Source organism: Phalacrocorax aristotelis, chromosome 24, assembly GCF_949628215.1.
Source record: "Phalacrocorax aristotelis chromosome 24, bGulAri2.1, whole genome shotgun sequence".
Lineage (NCBI taxonomy): Eukaryota > Metazoa > Chordata > Aves > Suliformes > Phalacrocoracidae > Phalacrocorax > Phalacrocorax aristotelis.
The window spans coordinates 7256043-7274069 of NC_134299.1; the positions used below are offsets into that span (position 1 = coordinate 7256043).

The window sequence follows — 18027 nt, forward strand, 5'->3', positions numbered from 1 at the left end:
GCACTGAATGGGGAGTTCACATCTGCCCCTTCCCAGGCAGCTCCTGGCTCTGCCTTTAGGGGTAGCTGTGGCAGGGAGAGCCCTCCCGTGTGGGGTGCGGATGTGTCCGGCGGCTGCGTGAGCCCCGGGCTGCTAAAAAATATAAATAACCACTTAAAGCGTTATTTTTCCCAACTTTATCCCAGCTGGGAGATAAATAATGCACGGTGTGAGGCCATGAAGGAGCGAGGACGTAGCCGGTTCCCTGCATGGGACACGTCCCATGGACTGTCCCACACCAGCGCTCCCCAGCTGACCCCCAGCTCTGCAAGAACCCAAGGAAGAACACAGGAGCTGCCAGCGCTGTGGTTTTGGGGTCTTTGCACGTCCTAAAAGCCCAAGAGAGCCTCCACAATGGGTTTGGCGGCATCATCAGAAGGCAGCTGGTGCTCTGGAGGCAAAACCTCATGGCAACTCATTCCCAAGACGTTCCCAAGGCCTGTCCTGCCCTGTTAAGTGATAATTAAGAGCATCCTGGCTGGGCAGGTGGGATGGGAGGTCCGTGAGATGGGGGGTGTGATGGTGGGATGGGGTGATGGTGGGATGGGAGGTCCGTGAGATGGGGGGTGTGATGGTGGGATGGGGTGATGGTGGGATGGGAGGTCCGTGAGATGGGGGGTGTGATGGTGGGATGGGAGGTCCGTGAGATGGGGGGTGTGATGGTGGGATGGGAGGTCTGTGAGATGGAGAAGGTGACATCAGGGTGGGAGCCCTTGGAAACCGTCTCACACAATGTTTTGCCACTGCGCAGCCCAAACCCAAAAGCAATTATGGGCGCTTACGTGTGCCCCTGGGTCAGAGCCCGTCACCCGGCCTTTGCCCTGGCACGTCCTGGTGTTAAAAGCTGCTGAGATGCCGGCAGCGGCATCTTGAAGGGGCTGAGGCAGGGGACGGGGAAGGGAGCGGAGGCTGGGAGACATGGGGATGGCACGTTGGCAAAATGCCTCTCCGGAGTGGGGATGGGGGGGAGGTGGCAGGGGGGACGCTGCCGCAGGGGGAATGATTGGAGATGACTCAGCCAGCGAGGGGCTGCAGCGAGCGGGGGTGGGGGTAAGGTGGGACCTTTTGACCTCCTGGGACCCCCAGCCACCCTGGGACCCTTGGCCACCATAGGACCCTCAGCCACCGTGGGACCCTTGGACACCATGCGACCCTCGGCCACCATGGGACCCTCAACCACCCCAGGACCTCCAGCCACCCTGGGACCCCCAGGTACCCCAGGATCCTTAGCAGTCCCATGAACTACAGCCACCATGGGACCCTTGACCATGCCAGGACCCTCGACCACCCCATCTACCACCTCCCAGCCCCATCCCACCTCTGTGCTCCCCCATACTGCTCGTTCCCTGGTTCCTGGGGACACGGGGGGACCCCTGCCCCCCTCCATCATCTCCCCAGCTGAAGCCTGAAGCCCCGAGGAGACAAATCCTGACACTGTCACTGGGGCCAAAGGGGAGGTCCCGGGGGGGCTCATCAAACCCAGCCTCACACTCTAGGGGTGGGGTGGGGGGCTCAGCCCCCGGTTATTTTGCCGTTGGAGGACGGTGATGGCTCACAGGTGGGTTTTGCACCACCCCCGTTGCCCCCCAAAGCCAGCGGGATGGGGATGAAATGCTGCTGGATTTTTTTGGGAGACCCTCCTGCCTCCGCATCCCCCCTGCTTGTCCCACTTTAGGGTGACCCCGAATGCGGAGGAAGGCTGGAGGAAGACCTCGGAGCAAAGCCTCTATAGAAGCAGGGAAAGGGGAGCCCTTGAGGGGGGGAACTGGGAGGGACACCCCAAAAATCCCCCGAGCACCCCACTCCCCACCCGGGAGGCGGCATGGCGCCACCCAGAGGCTGGCAGCTGGCTCGGGGCTGGGCTCCGGGGTGGCTGGGGGGTGGGGGGGAGGGTGTCCCGGGGGGGCAGGGGCGGAGGGCTGGCGGGGGAACACACAAGACCCGCAAATGGCCCATTAGCACATACTGGGGGCATCGAGCTCTGCGGGAGGGCGGGGCTGGGCGCAGCCTGGGGAGGGGCATCCGCGCCCCCTCCCGAGAGCAGGACCTGGCCACCTCCTTCCCCCCCCTCCCCGACCACCCCCGCGGATTTCTTGTGCCCAAGGGGCGGCTGGCGCAGCCTGGGGGGGCTCCGAGCAGGGAAACTGAGGCACGGGGGCGGGGGGGGCGGGGGGGCAGAGTGGGGTACGGTGGGGGGGGCTGTCCTCGTTTCCACCCCGCTATCACCCCCCCCGCGGGAACGAGACCACCGCGCCGGGGTGGGGCGCTCACCCCTACGGGGGGGACATTCACCCCCACGGAGGGGGTGGGGGAGTGCGGGTGCTTTTTTAGCTCAACAGCAGAAAAAAAGCAATTTCGGTTTGGTGTTTCTGTGTTCTTGCCTTAACCCCACCCTTTCCCTCAGCACCTAATTTTTGGGGTGACTCTTCTGGGTGCAGGAAGAAGAGGGACCCCCCCAAAGCCCAGCATGGGAGAATCTTTGTCCTACAAAAATACTCCACTTTCCGCACACCAAACTCATGCGTTTCCCGAAAAAAATCCCCAAACAACAGATTTCTGGTAAAATCGCGGCGCATTTGCACCCCAAAAAGCTGCGGGCTTAGAGCTGCTGCGGCGCTCGGAGATCCCCGCCCGCCCCCCGGCTCAGTCGGGAAATGCGGGGAAATCCGCGGAAACGCGGGGTGCGGGATCCCCGGGGGGGGCGCGGGGGCCATGCGGGGTGTGGCCGGGGTGCCTGGGGCGCGGGGTCGTGGGGGCGCCCCGGGACAGGGGACCCCAAGAACCACCCGGGGATGGGACCCGGGGCCGGGCTCGGTGAGGCGCGGGGCGGGGCGAGGGCGGGGCCCTTCAGGGGCGGGGCCGTCCAGGGGCGGGACATGGCTGTCGGGGGGCGGGTACTGGGCGGGGCAATCCAGGGGCGAGGGTGTGGCGTGGCGATGTGGGGGCGCGGCTTGGCGGTCCGGAGGCGTGGCGTGGCGGCTAGGGGGCGTGACCATGCATCTCGAGGGCGTGGTAGTACCCATCGGGGGCGTGGCTATACCGCTCAGAGGCGTGGCGTAGCAACCCGGGGGCGTGGCTCCCTTCCGGGGCGGGGAGTAGCGGGGCGTTTCCGGGGCGGGCGAGCGGCGGGGCGGGCACGGTAGTGCCCGTGGGGCGGTCCCGGGGCGCTGGGCGTGGCCGGGGCGGTGGGCGTGGCCGGGCGGCGGCGGCGCGGGGCGGGCCGGGAGCGGGCGCTGCCATGGCGCTGAACCTCAGCAAGAACGGGCGGGCGCTGCAGGAGGCCTACGGGCGGGTGGTGGCGGCGGGGAGCCCCACCGACTGGTGAGGGGCGGGGGGGGGGGGGGGGGGTCTGGGGGTGTGTGGTGGGGTGGGGGTGTAAAAGTGAAACTGGGGGTGGGGGGGGTCTGGGGGTGTGTACAGAGGAGGTCGGGGCTGTGGGGGTGTCTGGGGTGGGGGGCGGCCTGGGGGGTCGATAGGGGAAGGTGTGGGGCTGGGCTGGTGCCTGGGTGGGGATGGGGGCGGAAAGGGTCCGTTGTAGGGTGTGGGGGTGTCTGGGGGGGATGCGGGGTGCGTGGGAGGGGTCAGAGGTGTGGGGGTGCCTGGAGTGGGGGTGTCTAGGGGATGTGGGGGGGATGCACAGAGATCAGGGAGTGGGGGTGTCCGTGGGGTGGGTGTGGGGCGGATGGGGGGATGGGGGGTGTATGGGGGGAGCAGGAAGTACCTGGGATGTGGGGCAGGAGGTGTGGGGGGCCCTATGGAGCTGCATGCATTGGGGGTGTCGGGATGCCTGGATGGGTACTGTGAGCATGGGGGAGTTTTTGGGGTGCGCTGCAGCGGGTCCAGAGGAGTTGGCGGCGCAGGAGGGGAGATGCTTATGGGGGCTGAGGTTTGGGGTGAGCGTTCCTCACTGGGCTGGTTAAAACCTCCGCTTCTGGCTTTATTTTAGGGCTCTGTTCACCTACGAAGGCAACAGCAATGACCTGCGAGTGGCCGGCTCTGGAGGTGAGCACGTTGGGGACCGTCCCCCCTCGCCTGGCACCGCCGGCTGAGCCTGGGGGTGTTCGCAGGGCTCAGCGCATGAGGTCTGCCTGGCTTTTGTCACTCGGTGCTTCTGGTGGCATCCAGCCTCTGCCTGGAACGGCTCTGGCGGTGGGAAATGGTGCTCCCTCGCCCCTTTGTAAAGGCCACCCTTTATTTTAATCCCCGAGCCTGTTCTCGACCCTCGGCACTGGGGAGGGGAGCCGCGGTGGTGGGATGAGGGCGAGAGCGCACGTCTGGGAGCTCCAGGGTGTTTGGGGCAGTTTCTGAGTGAGGAAAACGAGTCTCGGTGGCAGGTGGGAGAGGCGCACGCGTGACTGCCTTCTCCTTCCCTTTTGCTTTCCTCTTTTCCAAAGTTTGGGTCCTTGTAGCCCTTTGCAATCCTGAAGCGTTTTAGGTCCCAGCCGGCTGCAGCACAAGATGAAGGAAGGCCCACGGAGCGCTTCAGAGCCGGTTTGCTCAGGCTGGCAATTCCAGCTTGCTGCTACTGAAGTGCCTCATCTTTGGTTCCCGCCTTCCTGGGGCTTTAAAAAATTTTTTTATCCGGCTGCCGATTCCCACACACCTGCTCCTTGGTGCAGAGCTAAAGCTCGTAGAAAGCAACGCATCCAGGCAGGTTCCTCTGTTCTCTAGATTTGTATCCTGCAGCGCCCGGCTGTATTCCCTTGCCTTTCTCATTTGCAAGTGTTTCTCACAGCCCATGAAGCTCTCGGTGACCATGGTCAGGTGAGATGTTTCTCGCAGCTTCGCAGGGTCTGCCAGAGCCCCTCTTGGGGGTGGTTCGGTGCTGGGGCCTTTCGTTCAGCTCTTACCGGGCCGCGGGGAGCCTTGGGGAGGCTGCAGAGGATGCGGCTGCCTGAGCGCCGAATCCGCGCTATAGAGAGGCTGCAGGGACCGTCGGTGGGGCTGAGACGCGGGTTTGCTGCTGTCAAAGAGTCGGGGTTGTATGGAAAAGAAATCTGGATTGAGGGCTTGCATGGCGCTCAGCTCCTTGGTGAGTTTTGTGTGTGAATTAAAAGCCCTGTGTGGATTTTATGCTGGACCCTGCTTAGTTAGGCACAGCATAACTCTGCCGCTGTGTGTAACCAGGGCCCTGACCTCTCCACAGAGCTCTACTCCTCCCAGCACTTCCCTTTGTGTCCTTCTGTGCCTGCTGGCGCGGCGTTAAACATTGACCCGGCAAACACCCAGCCCGGGGCCCGCCTGGCGCCCGGCGAGGGCTCCCGGCAGCCGACTGGCTTCAGGCTTCCACCTTTAAACTTTTCTGCCGGGCTTGGAAACCACCGTGCCAAATTTAGAGCCAAAGCATAAATATTTAATAGCGGAGAAGAAAACGATCTCAGGTCCTGCTGCAGTGCAGAGCAAACCAGGCAGGGCTGTGCAGTTGCTGCCAGTGTTTGATGGTGAGCAGTAGCTCATTTTCCACTTCTCAGGGGTCAGACGCACCGAAGTAGGAGGAATCGCGGTCTGTGGGGATTTTTTTTGAAATGAGAGCACATGTTTTTGCATTTTTCCTCCTTTTCTGATAGTTCTGTGCCGTATGCTTTCCGCGAGAGCCGTGCCGCGGTTTGTGGGGCAGCGTAGCCCTTTCCATCGTTCGCCCGTCTTGCACAACCTGCTGAGCCTTGCACAACTGGTTTTTCCCTTCTGTGCAGAGGTGGGCTCTCCTCCGTCACCTCCGAGCTCGTAGCTGAGAGCGGCCCCTGCAAAGCCCTGCCTGGAGGGGCCCCGGGGGTTTAACACCAGTGAGGAACGCGTGAGGGCAGGAGTTTCCCGTTGGGTGGGCGAATGTGACCTTACCCTGCGCCAGCGTCTCGGTTTCGTCTCTACTTCCCATTTGACGAAGCGGGGCTCGTCACAGCCGCCGCCAGATATAGAAGGTGGGATGGGAACAAGGCATAGCCAGTTCCTCCTCTGCCACCGCTGCTCTGGACCCTTCTGATCGTCATCGAGCAGTTTTCCAGCGGCGGAGGTGTTTGCCAGAGACCTCGCAGTGCGGTTTTATGTAGGAACCTGTGAGCAGAGTTTGCAGCTGCCTGCTCTGGTTAAGGCCTCTAACTAGTCTGGGGCACATGAGCATCTCCTTTCCCTTCTCTGTCGTCGCTTGACTTGTGTTATGGCCCCGGGATCTTCGCGTACGGGCAGTTGTGCTTGTCGCAGCAGAGGTCTGAGGAAGAGAAACCGGTGGCAAAGGCTGCTGGGGATGGGGGCATGGGTGAGAGCGGGCAGAGACTCGGCGCCCGCGCAAAGGAGCAGGTAACGGAAGGACTGGGGCAAACATGAGGGGTCTGAAATACTCTTGGTGTAGGACAACTCCACATCTAACGGGAATAACCTCCGGGAAATAAACAGCCAGGAGGCTGCAGCCTTGGCAGGCTTGGCCATTCCCACCGCGCGTACGGGGTCTCCTTGTCTCATGCCCTCTCGTTTCTCTCCCGGGACAGATGGTGGCCTGGAGGAGATGGTGGAGGAGCTCAACAGCGGGAAGGTGATGTATGCCTTCTGTAGGGTGAAGGATCCCAACTCTGGCCTGCCCAAATACGTCCTCGTCAACTGGGTGAGTGCGGACTTGGGGGGCACCAGGTGGGGGTAAATGACTCTTTCTCCCTTCAGTTCTCTCTGGAATCGTAGTTGCCAACTGCTAGGCAGCCAACGCGATGAATCCCCTCTGCCAAGCTGCAAATCCGAGGGCGTACCTTGCCCACCACTGTGGGTGCGTAGCCCAGACCCCGTGGGCACGGGCGAACAGGGGCCGGGAGGATTCACTTGCCCGTTGTATCTCTTTGGCCATGCTGCCGGTAAATGGCTCTGAACCCACCTAGGATGAGCTGAACGAAGCACCCGAGGATCGGCAGGAGCCTGGAGCCCTCGTGGTGTGGCTGTTGTCCCTGGGCAGGAGGCTCGCCGTCTCCCTCTGGGCGTCGCCTGCTGCAGAGCTGGGTCTTTGTCCACGCAATAAGGCCTCCCTGTGGCCAGCGCGGACGATTTGCAGGCGTAGATCGAGGTGCTGCGGTTTTATGCACCAGCCTGGGATGGGCCTCTCGGGTAAGCAGGTGCCGACGGTTTCTCTTTGCAGACTGGCGAAGGCGTGAATGACGCAAGGAAAGGAGCCTGCGCCAACCACGTCAGCACTGTAGCAAACTTCCTAAAGGTCTGGTCCTCTTCTCGCTGTGTCCTCCCCGGGTCAGTGGGCTCCGGGCTAGGTCGTGGCCGCAGAGAGCCTGCGCGGCTCACGCTGCTTTTCGGGGTGGTGCAGAGGGGTCTGTTTGCAGGACCGTGGCCAGGGGAGGGTGGGGAGTGCTGCCCTGGCACTCCCTGCGCTGTAGGTTAGCCCAGGCATACGTGTCAGAGGCTGATGTGCAACACAAACCTCTTGCGGTTGAAAATAGCTCCAGAGACTGCAGAAGAGGCGAAACAAGCCTCTTTCTCCCCCAGCGAACATTTGTGTTCCCAGGGTCGTGTTCTGCTAGAGTGGCCGGGGACCTCTCTCACCTTTTCCTTCCCTCGAGAGCTGCGGGAGCAGCGTGGTGGGTTTAGTGGTCCCTGGAGTCGCCTTCTCACTCCTGTGCTGGCTTTCTCCCTGCTCAGGGGGCTCACGTCACCATCAACGCTCGCGCGGAGGAGGACGTGGAGCCTGAACTCATCATGGAGAAGGTCGCCAAGGCCTCTGGGGCCAACTACAACTTCCACAAGGAGAGCAGCAAGTTCCAGGACTTGGGCCCTCAAGCTCCCGTGGTGAGTTTGCTCCACGGGGGCTTTGCCAGTCCCTCTGGGCTCACAGGCAGGCACGGGCAGAGTCCAGGACCACCATCACTCTGTGGCGGAAGGGGGTCCCCGTGCTTTGACAGGGCTGTGGAAGCACTAACAATTTTTGCCCAGGGCTTGTTCCTCCCTCTGGCTCATTTCAGAGCGAATCAGGGCAAGAGCACGGGGTGGTGGCAGGGCTGAGATGCCGAACAGAAAGCCTAAGCTCTCCTCTCCATAGGCCCAACCATTTTTTGTAAGCAGGACTGATTCCCCCCAGTTCTATTCAGGTTTTTAGAGACACAAAATCTCCAGCTTTTAAAATTTGATTAGAGTATCTGTGAGGCCCAGGGCTTCTCCAGGGCTGTGGGAGGGAGCAAGATGTGTTGCTGCAGCGGCATTTTGACCTGCTTGCAAAAGAAAACTGAGGCTTTCCCCGGCGCTGTGGAGTGTTGAGGCCAGAGATCTCAGCAACTTCCTTTCTGTCTGTGTGGAAATGTTCTGTACGAAGGTGGTCAGCCCTTCTTTAAAGTCTGGGGCGAAGCATCAGGTTGCAGTAACTTAAAAAGTCACAGACTCTGCTGAACACGGGACCGTGCTGGTTTTGCTGTTGTTTTCTATCACAAAGCGTCTCTTTATTTTTTTTTTCTTCATGGTAAATATCTTCCGTTGACCCTCTCCACGCAGCCTGCTGGCCCTCAGCGTGTGGGGCTGGGTGCCCTCTGCCAGGGGAAGGCAAAGGGGCTCCGGCCGGTCCCGTAGCAGCAGGAGAAAGCCGTCAGAAAGCTGCGGGGATGCATTTCTGCAGAGGAATGCCAAAATTGTGATTGCTCAGTGACTACTGCTCACACGTCCCTTCTTCTGCCTCCCCCCAGGGCTCTGTCTACCAGAAGACAAACGCGATGTCTGAAATCAAGAGAGTCAATAAAGATAATTTCTGGGCCAAAGCTGAGGTGAGTGCTGCTGCTTCTCTGCAGCAGCCAGGCACGAGTGGGACGAGGCATTTGGATGTAGCTGGTGATTTCTCTCTGTCTGCATCTTCCCTCTCTGCCACGGGCTCTCCTGCCCAGAGTCAGGGATGCAGACCTCTGGCAAAGGGGGGGACGGTGGATGGGTCAGAAAGCAGTACGGGACTGGGCTGGCTGCAGATGTCCTGCTGCCTCGGGGCGCAGGGGGAGGAGGAAGTTGGGCTTGAAGAGCAAGATGCTTTTTATTTCACCTTAATTTGGCTCAGGGCTGCTGGGGCAGGTGCAGGGGGAGAGGGGTGGGCTCCAGCCCAGCTCCTTGTGAATGGCACAGCCCGTTTGGGTGAGGGGGTTGGTTTTTGACCTTTCTGAAGGTGCCTCTCCAAGACTGAACAGCAGGGCAAGGCTGCTTTCTATTTGCTTCCCGTTCAGGTTGCTTTACAGCAGGGTTTTGCAGCGGTTTAGCGATAGCGCGTGAACCTTGAGGCTGTGGAAGTGTTACGGGCGCCGCGTGCCCTGGGAGCTGCCGGGAGGTCTGCTGTGGCTGGGGGCGCAGCGCAGTGTGCAAAGAGCCGGGGGGTTTCTCAGAGCTGGCAGCATTAAACGCACGACTTGATGTGTGTCTCCCATTAGAAAGATGAAGAAAACCGCCGGCTGGAGGAGAAGAGGAGAGCGGAGGAGGAGCGGCAGCGGCTAGAGAGAGAGCGTCGGGAGCGGGAGCTGCAGGAAGCGGCAGGGCGAGAACAGAGATATAAAGCAAGATCCAGCGAAATTGAAGCTCAGAAGTGAGTCCCTGCCACTGGCGAGCGTTTGTAAGGATTCCCAGAGTCCGTCCCACTCATACGGGATCCCGTGGCTTTGCTCTCGGTGATGCTGTGTGCCCTTGTCACCACCTCCTCCGAGCTGCTGTCCCTGCTCCAGCCCCTGTGCTGCCAGCGGAGGGTTGTTCCTCAGGGAGTGGCACATTATGTCCATGCGTTCCCCGCAGCTGCAATCGCTGCAATTCCAGCAGCTGCAGAGGGGATCTGCCTGGGCTCGTGCTGGGCAGGCTCAGCCTGGCCGCCCCACGGCACGCTGCGCTGGAGCACCGTGATCCACAGGTCCGATGCTGCCGCCGGCCCCCGCGCAGCCCCAATGCTGGTCTGCTCCCACCGACTCGCGGATGAGTTGTGTTTGCCTTTGTTCACCTTCCTGGAGCAGTGGCGGAGCTTTGGCCCGGCTGGTCTGGCTGGGTGTCCCCCAGCAAGCCCCTGGGGTGGAGAGAGCATCTTCTCCCTGGCCAAACCACCCACAAGCCTGGCTGCTGGTCCAGCATCGTCCGTGGGTCTCCCTGCCCGTGGATCCTACCCCCAGGACCCAGTTCCCCCCTTGCAGGGTGCTTCCGAAACATGGCATTTCAACCTGTGGCCGCTGTTTCGTGGGCTGCCAGAGCTCCGGCCTGGCTGGTTGAGGCTCTGCGCCCCGCAGAGAGGAGGCGGTGTTGTGGGGACCGGCACTGTGCTGACTTCCTTCCTCTCCAAGCCCGGCATGACACCTGTTTGGTGGTGGAGCTCACTTCGGCGAGCAGCGACAGGCACTACCTTCCTGTTTTGAGCTTAGTTGGGGAAGTCTGCCCAGCCCCTCTTGTCCATGCCTTCGAAGGAAGAGATTTCCCCAGTTCGGTCTCACTATTTAAAGCAGCTCCTGCTGGTCTGCCCCTCTGTCCTTGCTGTTGCCACCTGCACGGCTCCAGGGGCGGCCTCTGGCTCCTCGTCTGGCCCCGGAGGCGAGGGGGAATGTCCTGCCTTTGGTCTTCCCAAGGAAGCAGAGCGCAGCTGCAGCAGGGTGAGGTTGCCGAGCCACCCCGTGCGGAGCAAGCTGCTCGTCCTGCCTGCTTCTTACCCCCGGTTTGTCGTTTGTCACCGCAGGAGGCTCCAGCAGCAGCAGGAGGCAGAGGACAGGGACAGGGAGCAGCAGCAGTGGGTGAGCTTCGTTGTCCCCTGTGGTGAGGTTTCTTCACACAACTCCCGTGACGGAGAGGGCAGGGTGCCGTGGTGCAGACCGCGCTGCGGGCAGAGGCAGGGGGATGCACCTCGGGCATTGTCATGGCGTGTGGGGGATGTGGAAAGACCCACGGACGTGCTCTGGCAGGAGGGGTGCCACGGGCTGGTCCTCCAGGTCTCTTGCTCCACCCTCGATTTTGTTGGATGGGCTTCGGTTTTGTTGGATCTCTTTATATCTCTGCTCCCGCTGGCCATGTGCTCCTGACGGCCGGTCCAGCTGAGGCCTCTGGGGAAAGCAGAGCTGAAAACTCTTTCTGGAGAAGGGCCTGGGCACACTGGAGGAAACCAAGTCCTTATCCTCAGCCCAGCAAACCTCCTGCATCTCCCTCCCAGATCCAGGGTGTTTCCCCCCCATTCACCCTCCATCGCCGTGTCTGTTCCTTGTTCCCATTCCTCCGGTCCTTGGGGATGGAGGGGGCTGGGTGGGGAAGGAGGGGCTTGGCTCCCACCGCGGCTGTAGCAGACCCTCTCTTGTGTTGCAGAAGGAGCAAGCCGAGGAGTACGAGGCCAGGCAGCGGAAGGGCTTCAAGAGAAGCGAATCGGTGGAGAAAGCCCAGGTACGCTGCCGGGAGCCCGAGTGCTTTGCTGGGGGGGCTGCGTCGGCGCAGCTCCCCGCCTTGTGCAGCGGTGGGGGGTGCTGCTCCCCATCTCAAGGCCATATTGCCTTGACCACGGGGTTTTGCTCCTCACCTTCACAGGAGGCGGCCTCGCTGATAGCGCAGAGGGCGGTGAACCCCCGGGACATCTTCAAGCAGAGGGAGAAGTCGGTGCCGGCGGACGCGGTAACGGCTTCCCAGCCAGGTACGGCGCGGGGCGCGAGGCCCGCCGCGGGTCGGGCAGCGCTCGCCAGTTCCCGTTCCCCGCGCCGGGTGAATCTGCGCACGGGGAGCCCGTGCCTGGGGCGGGCGCGCTGCTCACGAAGGCACGCTCCTGCTGAGCGTGGGCAGCTCCCGTCGGACCTGGCGCGCCCTGCTGTAGGCAGAGCGACGTCGCGCACCCGGCTCACGCGACGCTTTTTGTGATAAGGATATTCCTGCGGGCTGCGCCAGGTTTTAATGGCCAAGACCAAAGTTTTCCGTACTTTGACTTGACTCATGAAGCTTAAATTTCATTTTTAAGGTGAAAATTATATATACTAATGCCAGAAAGGCACTGCTGTTGCAACCTGGCTGCCATAAACTCCACCTGATTTTTTTGCACTGGCTGAGCCAAGCAGGAGTGCGTGCCTTTAGAAGAGACTGATCTGATCTATCAGATAGAAACCAGTTGGTTGTAAAAACCAAAGCTGAAACTCGCCGAGGAAGTCACTGAGAACACGTGATATCCCTGGATGAATGCCTCTTCAGCTCAACCTCCTTGAAAGTAGCTTAAACTAACTTGGAGCAAGCACTTTTATTTTGTGATAGGAGCGCAAATGCGCTTTGTGCGCAGGCAAACCATCAGTGGGGCAGGATGAAATCCCGCGTTGGGAAAACGTCTTTCTTGCTGTTTAAACATCACAGGGGGTGGGGGGTGGCTGATTTCTTAGGGTGAGAAATCCTTTGGGATTTCCCTTGTTTGTGTTAGTATTTGATGTTTTTCAGTGGAGGAAAGGAAGACAAATGCCCTGGCAGGGCTAAAACCTGCGGGCTAAGGGGAGGCTGGCAAGTCTTGGTGCTTATTCACTGCTGTGCTTGGGTAGGGCTTGTCTAGTAACTCTCCTGCTTTGCTTTTGTTTGCGTGCAGAGGCATAGATGGGGGAGATAACAGCGAACAGTTTGCTTTCTGCCAAAGGGAAAGTGCGCTGGCTTAGAAGTCTGGCAGCAACCAGTTTGAATCGCGCCTCTCCCAGCTGCTGGTCCCAATGTCTGTGAAATCGAGGGTGCTCTGAAAATCACTGTGGAGAGCCTGGAGAGCAGGACCTGGGTGCTGGTGGCCTCCAGCGGGCCTTCCTCCCCCAAATTATGTCTTTTTCTTTTTCCTCGGCTGCAACTACTGCTGCAACCAGTAGAGAAACTGGTTTTCCACAGCCAGGATTAGAGCTGGAAAATCCTGCTTAGGAGGATAACTGAGCAGTGGGGTCCTAAGGCAAAAAGCATCCGACAACACCCTTTGGTGACTAACCCCTGGGGAGCCGTGGGGCTGTCGCCATGTGGTAGGAAGCCTTGATGCCTGCCTGGCTCCTGCAGCCCATTTGATTCCTTTCCCAGGCAAGCTTCGCAGCCCTTTCCTGCAGAAGGAGGTGAACTCTGTGCCGAGTCCTGCCTCTCCCGCCTCTCCTGCCTGGGATGTTCCCCCAGCCTCCGTCGCCCCCTCCTCTGCCTGGGGGACGCCTCCAGCCTCCCCAGTACCTGCAGCAGGTGTGTGGCTTCGCTTCCTTGCCGAACCAAAGCTTTTTCACCTCGCCTCTCCAAGTAGGTCCCCAAAATCGGGCATGTTGAGGCCAGGCTCTGAGTTTCTGTTTTGTTTTCCCGTGCCTCGGCAGAGTGTGAGCGGATCTTTAGCCCAGAAACCTGCGGGCTTTGCCTCCAGCCGGAGGGGGCGGCAAGGGCTGAGCGTGATACTGAGGCCGGGGAAGGAGGAGAGTTATTGCTGCCTGGTGCAAAGAACCCTTTCTTCCCTCCTCAGACATAGCAGGAGGTTCAGCGGCCGAGGGGATGAGGACATCTCCTGGCTGAAAGGCTGAAATTCAGCCCCGTGGGCTGCATGCACACCCAGAGCCCCTCTCCCGACCTCCCGCTGCGGGGGCTTTGAGGCTCGCACTCAGACCTCTCCAAAATGCCTTCGAGACCCAGCAGAGGAGGCTTCCCCCCCGCGCAGTGATTTCCCTCTGGGCAGCAGAGCGCGCTGACAGCAGTTAGACGGGGCTGGGTTTCGCCATCCTGGTAAAGCCCAGGGGCTCTCCGTGTGTGGCGGGTGCAGGGCTCCGAGGGCTGGCAGTGCCCGTCTGCCAGGCATCGCTGCCGGCGCCGGGGTGGCGAGGCAGCGAGGGGGAGCTGGGCTATGAAGAGCTTTCTCTGCGTGTGGGGAGATGCTCTGTGCCCTTTCGGGTGGTTTGGGTGGGGAGAACAAGCCTGGAGGAGGGCTGGCAGCATGGGGAACGTCCCCCGTGCGCTGTGGCTGGCACGGAGGGGTCACCTTGTCCTTAAAGGGCTGCGTGGTTTCACGTCCCTGCTGGCTTGTCCCCAGCTCCCCAGGCTGCTCGCTGCCCTGTCCGGAGGCCGCTCCGGAGCTTTGCTTCAGGAAGGTGGGAGGTGGGAAACAGCCTCCAAGCTGCGTTTTCCCGAATAAGTCCAAAAGTACCTGGTTGAAAACCAAACCCTTTGGGTGATTGCTTCAGTCGGAAACCGATTTTTCTTTGGTGGAGCAAAACCAGCTCTTTCAGAGCGGCTCGTTACTGCTTTCTGTCCCACCCAGCCCCGTGTCTGGGGGCCAGGAGGAGCTGGGGTGAGCTCCGGCCGTCCCCAGGCTGCAGCCACCGCTAGATGCTGCTCTTGGCCAGGGTCTCCACACCAAGCCTTCCCCGTCAGGTCTGCTGCTCACCACGGGGAGCAGCTTGGAAATGGTTCATCCCGAGCGAGCTTGTTCCTTTCCCCATCGGAGATCCGAGATGTCTCCCTCGTCCTGTCGCTCCCTAAACCCCTGCTTGCCCCGTGGCTGGGTTCGTGCTTGCTGGACCCATCCCCTCTGCAGGAGAGGAGACCCGGGTGACCTCCAGCTCACAGCAGGAGTTCGGTGGCACTTCAACCTGGGGCAGGGGCTGGATGAACGAGGGGACAGGGAGAGGTTGTGGTGACGGATATCGTGGTGATGTGCCGTGTGTTTCTTCCACAGGGCAAGACACGGGGCACAACTCAATGCTCCCGGCTTCCCACACGGAAGAGGCAAATCTGTACAAGGAGCCTCCCGAGCCCTCGGCCATCTACGAAGAACCGCCTCAGGTTGGTGCACGGGGGGAGGATAGAGGACCCCAGGGGGCGAAAAGGCACCCGGCTCTGGCCAGGATCCTCACGCGAGAGAGCACGGCTTTGGCTCGTTGTTGAGGATGAGCCTGGAACCCCGTTACAAGCGTCTCTTCTCTTTGGGTACAAACGCACCCTCTGGTGCTCGCAGCCCGCCTGCCGGGGCTCAGATCAGTAGGAAACCGCGAAACCCCGGCGCTCGCACGGCGAGGGGAGGCTGCTGCGTCCCGTCCCAGCGCTGAGCCCCCGTCACCCATCCCGCACCCGCGCCCTGGGGCCCCCCGGCCGGTGCCGCTGCCCCCGTCCCGGCCGCCCGGGAGAGGGCAAGGGTGGAGCCTCGCATCGGCCTCTTTGCCAAAGCGTTTCCTCCTCCTTCTCCCGCTCCTTTGCGTGCCCAAAACCAGCGGAGCCAACAAACCCCAGCTATTCTTGGCGTGTCCGTCAGATTCTCCAGCATCTAATAGCAGGGTTGTGTCATGCTGCAGTATTTCCCTTGGAGATGTGGTGGCCATTTGGTTTCCTGTTCTCTATTCATCTGTCTTGTCCCCTCCCCTCACAAAACCATAAGCATTTCAAACGTAGTTAATTTTCTCATTTTCAAATTTGTCTGGAAGTGTCCAGCTGGTTAAAGACGGGCAGGAGATGGGCTGAGTGATCACCTCAGCCAGTGTGGAAGAAAAGTGAAAAGCAGCCAGCTCAGGTCTCAAAATAGTAACAAGAGAGAAATGCTTGGAAAACTGGAGTTGGAGCATGCCCAGCTTCAACAGGCATGTTCAAACGCAGGGGTGCCGAACCGCTGCAGGGAGATCCCAAGGGGTCGGCTGCCGGAAGGGCTGTCTGCCGCTGCTCTCCGGTGTTTCTGGTTGCGATGCTGGCTGCCGGGCCGGAGGCATGGCAGGATCGGTGCCGGTTTGTGAGCCAAACCGGGGAGCCGGCCGCCTCCGCTCTTCGGTGCGAGGCTGGTTCGCGTGCTCGTCTCCTTTATCTCCTGGCAGAGACGCGTGGAGCCCTCAGAGCCAGTGTTTTCACTCTGGGGGAGGGGGGTGGGGCGTTTGGGACCTCCTGCACTCAGATCTCCGAGGCTCTGGGTGTTGCACGGTGCTGTATTCCTCCCTCCCGCTGTTTTCTCCTGCAATTCCCAGTGTGCAACCCTTGCGTTGGGCCAGCGAGGCCCCGGACCGCAGACCCCTGCTGCGGCTAACGAAGGCCAAGCTGCCTGGCACAGCATCGCCCACGCCGGTAACTCCTCTTCTGCCTCTCTCCTTCCTGCAGGAACAAGCTGATGATGCCAAATATGACTACGCCGTTGAGTACCAGCAGCCGCTGGACCTGGCGGGGAAGGGGCTGTGCGCGCGGGCGCTCTACGACTATCAGGCTGGTAAGACCTGCAGAGCTCTGGGTTCCCCTCTGAGCTGGGCAGGGGTTTGCTGGGCCCAGTCTGCTCCCAGAGAGATGGACTGGAGACAGCACCCATCGTGCCGGGCAGTCCCGCGGCAGGGTGATAGGTAGAGTGTTTTCCACCCAAATTGGAGCTGGAAAAGCAAGCTGATGGCTTCTTTTTTTATCCCTAACATCTGTTTCTCGCTCGTCTCCCTGCCTTCCCTCCCCTGCCTCCTGCCTCGGAGCCTGTTTTACCCAGATCTTTATATGTTCTAGTTTACCGGACCCCTGGCCTTCCCCAGCAGCAGTGGGGCTGAGCTGCCCTTGCTTTCTCCAGCCGTAAAAACACCCGTCTGCCATGAAAGGTGGCTGTTGAGGGGTTTGGGCTCCAGCAGGACGCAGCCCCAGGGAAGCTGACTGTGCCAGACCCCTTCCTTCGCACAGGGGGTGTCCCTGCAGGAGGGGCATCTGAGGCCGGCGCGGGGGATCTCTGGCTCTGCTGGGGAGGGTTTGGCTTGGTTTTGACCCCTTCCCTCGCTCTGTCTCCTTCCAGCTGATGACACTGAGATCTCATTTGATCCGGAGAACATCATCACCAACATCGAGATGATCGATGAAGGCTGGTGGCGTGGCTACGGTCCCGACGGCCACTTCGGCATGTTCCCTGCCAACTATGTGGAACTGATAGAGTAAGGGGGCCGGTGGGGGCTGCAGGCATCAGAGCCGCTCCGTCCCCCCGGGAGCCCTTGGCTCCAGCCTGATTCTTCCAAACGATATGTGGCTTTTGTTTCTTCTTTTTTTTTTTTTTCTCTCCAAATGAAGTGCCATTGCCCTGCTTCCTCAGCAGCAGGGCTGACCCAGGCGCTGCTCTCCTCCGCCCTCCCCCGTCCCCCGTAGCTGGCCCTTGGTCGGGACAGAGGGTCCGATCCCACCCTGAGCCCCTGCAGTGCTGATCTCCCCCTCCTCCCTCTGGTTTGGAGTGTGAATTCTCTCCCAGGGCCGAAGGAGGGGATGCCCCTTATGGGGCATTTTCAGGGAACAAGTTGCCTCTCCCCCCGCGCTCCCTCCAACCCCGTGGCCTCAGAACCGGTGTGGCCACGATGGAGAAACCGCTTTCCCCGTTTCGGCTCGCTGATGAAGCTCGCTGGATTGCTTTTAGCATCTCGCAGGGTCTAACACCACCTAGAGAGCCGGAACCCGGCTCCCCAGCGTTGCCACCGCCACCCCCTGAGCACCGGAGAGCTTGCCACCGCAGCTGCCACGAGCGGCCCTCTGTTCTCCCTGCTCGCCCCACCAGAGGGGTTTTCTCTGCACTTCCCTCGCCCCAAACCATGCTGCCGGGGTTTGAATTGGGTGTGAGCAAGCTCCATCCGGAGATTAAACCAGGCCAAAGTGGGTGGTTTGGTTTTTTTTTTCTTTTTTTTTACCCAAACCTGTGAGCGTGGGATCCCTCCCCCCCATCACCCCAAATTCACTGTGAACAAGGAAGAGCCCAGCTGCCACCTTCCCCCGCCTCATTGGGTTTCTTGGTGTTGCTTTAGAAATAGGAGGAGTTTGGAAATGCTGCCGGCCCCGGCTTGCCCACCACTCCTGCGGGTGCTGGGGGACACGGCGGCTCCTCCGAGCCCGCTCCTCCGGGTCCCGTGGGCTCCTTCCCCACCCCTCGCTCCTCCCGTGCTGTCCCCATCCCTCCTGGCAACAATAAAAGGGCTTTTCTTTGGTGATGGCTGCGGCAGGATCTGGCTGTGCTCACCCCAGGCAGCAATTGGGGTGAAATGCCGGTGTTTGGGTGCGGGGCCGGGAAGAGCTCAGGTATTCCTAACGTCAGCCGCAAGCACTAAGAGACCTTTTAATGAGGCGAAGCTGAGCCACGTGTGG

General features: G+C 60.8%; 1 protein-coding gene across 3 annotated transcripts; it reads left to right on the forward strand.

Annotated features, from left to right (window-relative positions):
* The first annotated feature begins 3225 nt into the window (after window positions 1-3225).
* On the forward strand, window positions 3226-17873 carry DBNL (drebrin like). 3 transcript variants are annotated; one of them, XM_075117516.1, is made up of 14 exons: window positions 3226-3360; window positions 3986-4041; window positions 6522-6634; window positions 7154-7228; window positions 7666-7812; window positions 8697-8774; window positions 9420-9571; window positions 10694-10748; window positions 11311-11385; window positions 11527-11629; window positions 13018-13167; window positions 14642-14748; window positions 16042-16147; window positions 16703-17873. In XM_075117516.1, exons 1-14 carry the CDS (start codon window positions 3278-3280, stop codon window positions 16840-16842), a joined length of 1440 nt encoding a protein of 479 aa, XP_074973617.1. In that variant the 5' UTR covers window positions 3226-3277; the 3' UTR covers window positions 16843-17873. The 3 variants fall into 3 exon arrangements, with proteins under 3 accessions (XP_074973617.1, XP_074973618.1, XP_074973619.1); XM_075117517.1 differs by lacking the exon at window positions 13018-13167; XM_075117518.1 differs by lacking the exons at window positions 3226-3360; window positions 3986-4041 and adding an exon at window positions 5400-5480.
* The last annotated feature ends 154 nt before the right edge of the window (window positions 17874-18027 follow it).